Raw genomic sequence first — 9,001 nt, 5'->3', positions numbered from 1 at the left:
TAGGGTTTCTGTTGCTGGGACAAAATATCATGACCAAAAAGCAAGTTAGGGAGGAAAGGGTTTATTTGATTTACACTTCCATATTGCTGTTCATCATCAAAGGTAGTCAGGACAGGAACTCAAACAGGGCAGGAACCTGGAGGCAGGAGCTGATGTAAAGTTCATGGAGGAGCACTGCTTACTGGCTTGTTTCCTGTGGCTTTCTTAGTCTACTTTTTTATAGAAGCCAGGACTACCATCCCAGGGATGACACCATGCATAATAGGCTGGGCTCTTCCCTATCAACCACTTAATAAGAAAATGCCCTACAGCCAGATCTTATGGAGGCATTTTCTCAGGTGAGGTTTCTTTCTTTCTTTCTTTCTTTCTTTCTTTCTTTCTTTCTTTCTTTCTTTCTTTCTTTTTAAAGATTTATTTATTATTATGAATAAGTACACTGTAGCTGTCTTCAGATGCACCAGAAGAGGGTGTTAGATCTCATTATGGGTGGTTGTAAGCCACCATGTGGTTGCTAGGATTTGAACTCATGACCTTCGGGAGAGCAGTCAGTGCTCTTACCCACTGAGCCACCTCACCAGCCCGAGATTCCTTTCTTTAAGGTGACTCAAATAGGAACTCTGCCCAAGAGAATTCATAGAGAATATGAGGGTACAGAGAAGCTACAGGATTGCCTCCTAGGAGAGTCAAGGATGCTCCAAGGAAGGAGCTTTAAGAACAAAAGGAGTAGAGGAAGTAAGAGTTGTAGTAACAAGAATTTCAATCGTTGGTGTTCCCAAGTGGATTGAGATACTTATCAGAGAGATGTGTCCTAAATCACAGAGGAGAGGTGTCTTTTTCTATGTGGTAGGGGCCCAGGAGGGCAAGAGGAGCTTTCCGGCACATCAGTTTGGCTTTTGTAGTAATAGCAGACAAAACAGGTGGCTCTGGGATGACTTATCCAGAAGAAGAGGAGAGATGAGAGGTTGGAACAGGTAGATGAGAAAACTACTGAAGAGGTAGACTGGGAGAGGCATGGTCTGGAGGCCTGGAGGGTGTAGGAGGTTTCTTAGTAGAGAGATGCCCATGTGCTAGGCATGCCAGAGAGTGTAGGAGGCCAAGCCAGAGAAAGGATACTTACAGAGTAGACAAAGTGAGGCAGGCACAGTTAGAGCAGGTGGAGGGAAGAAACAGCTAAAGGGGTGGACTCTAAATTTTGGAGTCAAATATGGAAGGTGTTAACAAATGATTTGTACATCCTCAGGAGAGTCATATCAGCAGCTTGGTTGGAAGAGGCCAAGTTCTTGGAAGGGAGCTCATTTATACTAATCTTGCGGTTTCAGATCAGATGAATGAAAATAGGGACATGACTGCTCCTAGGTATAGTTGAGAAGGTTTTATTATAGATATGAGGTAGGGCACAGCCAGAGCCATCTGGAAGAGTCCAGACTGAACTGGACCACGAGTAGGGGTGAGGAAGCAAAAGAGAAATGGTGGGGGCAAGTGGACCAAGAGAGAAGCCACAGACCAAGAGGCCAAGAGCAAGCCATTAGACCAAGAAAGCACATGGCGACAAAGAGAGTCAAGAGTAGAGCCAGGAGTCAAGCCAAGAGAACATGCAGTCAAAATGGCTGAGTTACATAGGGAAGAGGATCTGGGGGAAGAGAAGCCAAGCCCTGGGAGGGGAAGGTATAGGGTTGGGATCAGGATGAGAAGTACTGGGAGAAGCCCCAAATATTGAGCAAGACTTGTTAAGCACAGATGGGAAGTACACATGTACGAGGCTGGGAAACTCTGGAATCCATTGCAGAACATCCCTCAAAGCTATTTTATCAGAGCGGTGAAAGAGTTGGTTCCTAGCAGGTCTTTCTTCTTTGTGGGTTGTTCTTTTTTTTTTTTTTTTCCCTGAGACAGGGTTTCTCTGTGTAACCCCGGCTGTCCTGGAACTCACTCTGTAGACCAGGCTGGCCGCGAACTCAGAAATCCTCCTGCCTCTGCCTCCCAAGTGCTGGGACTAAAGGCATGCGCCACCACCGCCCGGCGTGGATTGTTCTTAAGTGTGGGGCCTGAGTTAATTTCCTGATATTTCTGGGCGATAAAACCAAGCTTCAGTTGGAAAGACACCAAGCAAAGAGCTACAGGTATTGGGTACCAGTCACAGGGTGGCCCCTTTTCTCTCTCAGACTAGATTTACTGAGCTATTTTATTAAGCCTGTTTTAGTCTCATTCCTTTTTTGCTGTGGTAAGACTTGGACGGAAGCAACTTAGGGGAGGATAGAGGTTCAGATACTGAGGGAGGGCAGGGCAGGAACTCAAGGAACTTGAAGTGGAAACCACAGAAGAATGCTGCTTTGGCTCATTCATACACCCATGTTTAGCTAGCTTTCTTTGATAGCTTCCCCAGGGACTATAAAAGATTTTGTGTTTGCTGTATCTGACAGGGAAAGTTTAAAGCCTTAGTCAGTCCGTTGGGTTATCTTGCCTCTCTGCCTTAGCCTGAGCTTAGTAAAGCTAATATTTCATGGGCTTGAAGGACAATTGTACCTATTAGAGCCTGAATCAGAGAAATATAAAGCTGTTTTAAAATAAATACACACACTGAGCACGGTAGCCCATGCCTTTAATCCCAAACACCCAGGAGGCAGGGCCCAAGGAGCTCTCTGAGTTCAAGGCCAGCCTGGTCTATCATAATAGTGAGTTTCAGCACAGCCAGGGCTAACTAGAGAATCCTGTCTCAAACAACAGCAAAAATCAGTAAATATACACTTGATTAGTGGATACATTGTGTTAGAATACACTTTATAGTTACTCTAGAGCAGTGGTTCTCAACCTGCGGGGTGCGACCCCTTTGGGGGTGGAATAATCCTTTCCCAGGGGTCACCTAAGACCATCAGAAAACACAGATATTTACATTATGATTCATAACAGTAGTGAAATTACAGTTATGAAATAGCAATTAAAATAATTTTATGGTTGGGGGGTCACTACAACATGAACAACTCTATTAAATGGTGGCATTAGGAAGGTTGAGAACCATTGCTGTAGAGATAAGGAAAGAGTTTCATGAGATAGGAGAATGTCAGAATGTCCTCTCCCCCATCTACCTTCATGAGAGCATGTGGAGCCAACATATGCAATGGAGCAGTTACAGAAGCAGAGCTTGTGATATACTCATGGTCCTTTCTCTTCTCCATAGACTCAGTGGTTTGTCCCCATTTCTAGGGGAAACAGACGCAGAGACCATGAATTTTATTGTGAACTGCAGCTGGGATTTCGATGCTGATACCTTCAAAGGGCTGTCAGAGGAAGCCAAGGACTTCGTTTCCCGGTTACTGGTCAAAGAGAAGAGGTATTATTTAGTTGCTGCTCATTCAGTAGCCATTATAATGGGCCGTGATCTGTGTGCCGAGCTGGTATGCTGAATTCTTTCTTCCTGAGGGATTTCTTAGTCTGTTACTTGCTTGGAATACTAAAATGAGCAGCAGCTAGACATCAGAGTCTTAAGAGTTATATTACAAATGAGTTTTATTTCCAAGTTATCACTTATAGTAAGCTAATGTTGAAAAAAGTTGAGGTATGTAGATGTCACCCTTGGAATACAGGTCTGAGTACTTCATTTCTTTGTCACCAAGGCATTCTTAGACTTAGGCAATGTCTTAGGATGACTTCTGCTGTGATGAAACACCATGACCAAAAGCAACTAGGGGAAGAAAGGGTTTATTTCATTCACAAGTCTGTATAACAGTTCATCATCCAAAGCAGTGAGGGCAGGAACCTGGAGGCAGGAGCTGATGCAGAGGCCATGGACGGGTGCTGCTTACTAACTTGCTCAGCTTGCTTTTTTGTAGAAGCCAGGACCATCAGCCCAGGCATGGCTGATGTGCCACCCACAATAGGCTGGGCCCTCCCACATCAATCAATAATCAAGAAAATACCCTACAGGCTTGCCTACAGCCTGACTTAGGAAGGCATTTTCTCAGTTTAGGTTCCCTCCTTTCAAATGACCCTAGTTGATTTAAAACTGGCCAACACAAGCAACTTTATGAAAGTCATAGGTTGAGCCATTGAGTTTTTTTTTTTTAATACTCAGACATAAAATAATTGGAAATTGACACAAAAGTACACCCTAGGAAAAAGGCCCAAGCGTCCAGGCTTCAGGACAGCTCAGTGCTCATGGATCTTTAGTTTCTTACTGTAAAATCTTCCTGAGTGAGGAAACCCAACCTGCACTTCAGATGAGCTGACTGAGGCTCTACTCTGCCAGGAGAAAAGGGGGTTTGTTCGAGTATCATGTTCTCCTAAGAGCAATCCTAGTAGCAGCTGACCTTCCGTTGTTCTGCCTTAGCTTCCCAGCCCTCTGTGGGAGGCAGTGGTGAGTCACTAGGACACGATCTTCTGAAGAGGTCAGTGAACTTTTCACCAACAGATTTCACTGGCTCTTGTAAGAAGGGGATGTTTGAGAGTATGGCATGAATCCGCTGGAAAGATGAATCATAGACTCAAACATTCCACCTAATGAAACCCACGTTTAGACAACTCAAAAAGGCAATCTCAATTCAATGGTTCTACTGCTGTTTGACTCCACAGCTGTAGGATGAGTGCCACACAGTGCCTGAAACACGAGTGGTTAAGTCACCTGCCTGCGAAAGCCTCCAGCTCCAATGTTCGCCTCAGATCCCAACTACTGCTGCAGAAATATATGGCCCAGAGTAAATGGAAGGTATTTTGGGTTTTCTTCAGTAAAAGTAGCACTTGAAAGAACTACGGCCAAGTTTTTCCTCATACATGGATTCTAAACATAAAGATTATTTAAAGAGAAGATTTCTCTCTCATGTCATAACTGCTAGCTTGATTAAAAGATGCCATGGGTCTGGGGGTGATCATGTATACCTTTAATCCTAGGACTTTGAGAGGCAGGGAAAGAGGCATGCAGATCACTGTGAATTCAAGCCTAGCCTATTCTACATACCGAGTTCCAGGACAGACAGAAAGAACTACATAGTGAGACCATGTTCTAAACAAAAAACAAGCAAACAAAAATGTCACAAAACAGAGACCACTGGTATAAAAGTGATGTAGTCCTTAGTTATCTGAATTCTTGAAGTGCCAGGAGGAAACTGAGAATATATTCTCAGTGATGATGGTTCGGAGGACCCAGGCTTAGCTGTGTGTGGCTTTGGGACTTGACTCTATCACACTTTAGAAAGTAAGACAGGAAAGCCATATTAAACTTAAACTTCGAAGCTTTTAAGTGTCGTTCACCAAGGACTTCTTTGGTACCATTAACATGGAATCTATCTTGGCAATGACTGTTTTCCAGGGAACTAGCTTTCCGAAGTTTTGGTGTTAACTTAGATCCCCATAGGGAAAAAATCAATAGGTTTTTGTGCTGGGCTCAGCGTGTACTCAGTATATGTGAAGCCCTTGGTTCAGACGTCAGCATAAAACAGACAAACAATAAGATTCCACATAACTCCCTTCCCCAACTCAGAAGCAGACAATGGAACCCAAACCTCTTTCCTTGGGAGCATTCCTTCACAGCCGTGTGAAGCAAACATTTTACATTACTTTAATAGTAGTGTAACCATTTTTCTTCCCTATGCTATCTGCTTTTGTTTAGAGCTCTTTCTAGGGCACAGGTTGACTTTGATGACCTGCTAATGACTTATGAATCACAACTTTAAAATATGTTCTAGAGACCTCTACTTTCCACTTTAAAAGGCGGAATAATATTTTTCTTCTCAATCATCCCCCAGAATAACTTTCAGTTATTCTGGAAACCTGGTCCCCCTATAGAGTACCAGTTATTTTTTGTTTGTTTGTTTTCTTTTTATTGACTATAGATGTTTTTCTTCACATAATATACCCCTGTTACAGTTTCCCTTCCTTCTCCTACTCCCAGTTTTTTCTCTCCCTCCCATCTGGATTCACCCCCTTTCTGCCTCTCCTTAGAAAACAAACAGGTAATAGCATACACCTTTAATCCCAGCCCTCAGGAGGCAGAGACAGGTGGATCTCTGTGAGTTCAAGGCTAGATTGTTCTGCAGAGTGAGTTCCAGGTCAGCCAGCACTACACAGAGAAACCAAACTAACTAAGCAAACAAAAACCAGGCTTCTAAGAGATAATAATAAAATATAAAAAGACAAAACAAAAACTAACCCATTCAAATTGGACAAAACAAACAGAAGGAAAAGAGCTCAAGAGAAGGCACAGAAGCCAGAGACCCACAGTTCCCACGTAGATTTGAACAAGCCCAAGTACCTAGACTCGTCTTTCTATCATTTCTTAAGCACTTGATCTAAAGATGTGCTTTTTCTTTATCCTCCTCCCCTTTTTACTCAAGAAACATTTCCACGTGGTGACTGCAGTCAACAGGCTAAGGAAATTTCCAACGTGTCCCTAACCTTCAAGTCTGCCGTTCCACTGGGCCTGGGAATTCTTGAGGCAACATGAAGTGGTAATATGAAGAGATTACTCAAGATTTTATGTAGTCTGATGCTTTGCTATTATTGATTCTTCTTATTTTGCAAAGAATGATGGAAGGAAGAAAGAGAGAAAGAAAAGAAGAAAAGGGAAAGGAAAAGGAAAAGGCAGAAAGCAGGGAAAGAGAAAGGCTATGTTGTTGGCTCTTCTTGTGGATGAAAGTGTTTTTATGAAAAGCCCTAGAAATGTTTTTTTACCTTTGCAAGGTCTTATATGCTGCTTCCTCCCCGGCACCCTTTCTTTTGGTAATAAGAGTAGGTATGCTCAGGATGGGCAGGAAAATCCTGCTTGGCTTTTGGTCAAATTTGAATTCTAAACTTGTCATGATTAAAGAAGCCAGTAGGGAGGGAGGTACGGAAGAGAGAAGACTTAGGCCCAACAGTGGGAAAGGAATATCATAGAAACACATTGTATAAAATTCTTAAAGAATTAGCCGGGCGGTGGTGGCGCACGCCTTTAATCCTAGCACTTGGGAGGCGGAGGCAGGCGGATTTCCGAGTTCGAGGCCAGCCTGGTCTACATAGTGAGTACCAGGACAGCCGGGGTTACAGAGAGAAACCCTGTCTCGAAAAACCAAAAAAAAAAAAAAAAAAAAAAAAAAAAAAAAAAAAGAATTAATAAAATATATTTTTAAAGGAGTCAGCAGATCTGAGCTGCTTGCTATGTTAGTGAAAGAAGCTTCTCTTTACAGTGGGTAATAGTGCAAAGACTCAGAATTGATCAAAGTGCAAACTGTGCATTCAGTTCTGGGTACGTCAGCTCCCCCCCCCACCCCCCTGTGCAAGGCTCAGGGAGCGTCTCAGAAGAGGGGGCAGAAAGAATGTAAGAGTTGGTAGATGAAGATGAGTGCTACGATATGGTATGACATGACATGGCTTTTGTTGGCATCAGCTCACAGCATCTGTGGCTACCTGCACAAGATTAAGTTGGTCAAAATTCCAGTCTGGATGGGAGAAAACTCCCGAGGCCCACCCCCATGGTGGCGCTACTGGCAATTGATGGCTGTTGAGGCAGGGAGAATCAGTTTCCTTCAGCCTCTAGCTGTAGTTGTTCACACCCCAGTGGATGCTACATAGCCATGTGCTTATGGGCAGTACTAATTAGACTGGGGAGGTTACTAATAGCAAAAAAATAAAGACAAAGAATACATGTATGTGAGAGGGAGATGGAGTGGGACATTAAGGAGCATTGGAAGCAGGTAGATGAATATGATCAATATGCATTGTATTAATATATGGAGTGTTCAAAGAATAAAAAGTATCATTTAAAACAAAACTCAGTAGATTCTTTTGCAAGGAAAGGCATGACATCCATTGTTTCTTCCAGTGTCAAGAATTCCTAGAATTATGACTAAATTAGGATCTCTGCTCTCAGGATATGTGAGGAGAGCAACCCTTAAATATGTTTTAACTTCTCTTTTAACAATCAGCATTGTTCAGGCGGTGGTGGTGCATGCCTTTAGTCCTGTGAAGCAGAGGCAGATAGAGCTCTGTGAGTTTGAGTCCAGTCTGGTCTACAGAATGAGTTCCAGGATAGCCAGGGGCTACACAGAGAAACTCTTGTCTTGGGAAACACATGCGTGCACACACATGCACACACACACAGGTGTGCATACAACACCAGCCAGGTATAGTAGCAATACATGTAATTCCAACACTCAAAAGTCTGAGACAGGAGGATTACAAGTTTGAGGCCTTAAAAAAAAAAACAACACAGCAAAACCTATAAACCTCCATGAACAAATTTGCTTATTTTAAATGTGCTTTAAAACTTGATATGCCCTAGCTGTTCTTTTAATTCCTATCCATTCTGACATCCCCTTTCTTGGTTATAAATTTCTAGTCTTGTAAGTCTGGATACTGACAAATACTTATAGTAGAAAAAGGTAACTAATGTCCGGCTTTCTGATAGAAACTCAGAAATGATCCATCACTGAACGAGAAAAACTGCTCTCCTCTGTGCATAGTCTGAGTAGACATTTGTAGAAGGAGGTATATGTAATCACTGTGGTATGCATTGCCATTGGTCCACAGAGATGTCAGTTCTCAATGTGGTAAGCAACTAACACATTGCCAGCTTCTCATGTGCATTTAAATACTTTGCCAACTTGTAAAGTGGCTTAAAAGGATGTTATTGAAAACTAAACCATTCTAATTCCCTTAGTTCTTACTTGTGTGTTGTGTGTAGTATTCCTAGTACTGTGTGTATGTGTGTGTATGTGTGTGCATTTACACATGTGTGCATGTTCCTGTGGGAGCCAGAGGTCAGAGGTCAGTGTTGAGTGTCTCCCTCAACTGTTCTTTGCTTCCTGCTTTGGCTAGATTGGTGACCAATAAGCCCCAGGGGTGTCTTGTCTCTGCTGTTTAGCAAGGGATTACAGGTTCTGATGTGGGTGTTGGAGATTGAGTTTCATGATGAGACATTTATCCACTGAGATTTCTCTCCAGCCTCCCAGATCCTGTTTCATCCAGCACTTTCAATATCAGTAGTGATGTTTAGATTTTAGTTAGACGTATGTTAGTTTCATAGCTTTCTCACCCT

General features: G+C 42.9%; 1 protein-coding gene across 3 annotated transcripts in view; it reads left to right on the top strand.

The window, feature by feature from the left end:
- The window catches only part of Mylk3 (myosin light chain kinase 3), a 48,230-nt gene extending 41,763 nt beyond the window's left edge, over window positions 1–6,467 (top strand). For 2 of the 3 annotated variants that reach the window (XM_031340648.1, XM_031340647.1), the window contains exons 11-13: window positions 3,173–3,325; window positions 4,564–4,696; window positions 6,321–6,467. In XM_031340648.1, coding sequence (XP_031196508.1) covers window positions 3,173–3,325; window positions 4,564–4,696; window positions 6,321–6,380 — 346 coding nt within the window. In that variant the 3' untranslated portion in view covers window positions 6,381–6,467. Of the gene's footprint in view, window positions 1–3,172; window positions 3,326–4,563; window positions 4,697–6,320 lie in introns of those variants that run through there. The other variant, XR_004110129.1, reaches the window with a different exon arrangement.
- Window positions 6,468–9,001: the final 2,534 nt, after the last annotated feature.

This window comes from Mastomys coucha, unplaced genomic scaffold, assembly GCF_008632895.1.
Source record: "Mastomys coucha isolate ucsf_1 unplaced genomic scaffold, UCSF_Mcou_1 pScaffold22, whole genome shotgun sequence".
NCBI classification, from domain to species: domain Eukaryota; kingdom Metazoa; phylum Chordata; class Mammalia; order Rodentia; family Muridae; genus Mastomys; species Mastomys coucha.
This window is presented reverse-complemented; position numbering and strand designations above follow the sequence as displayed.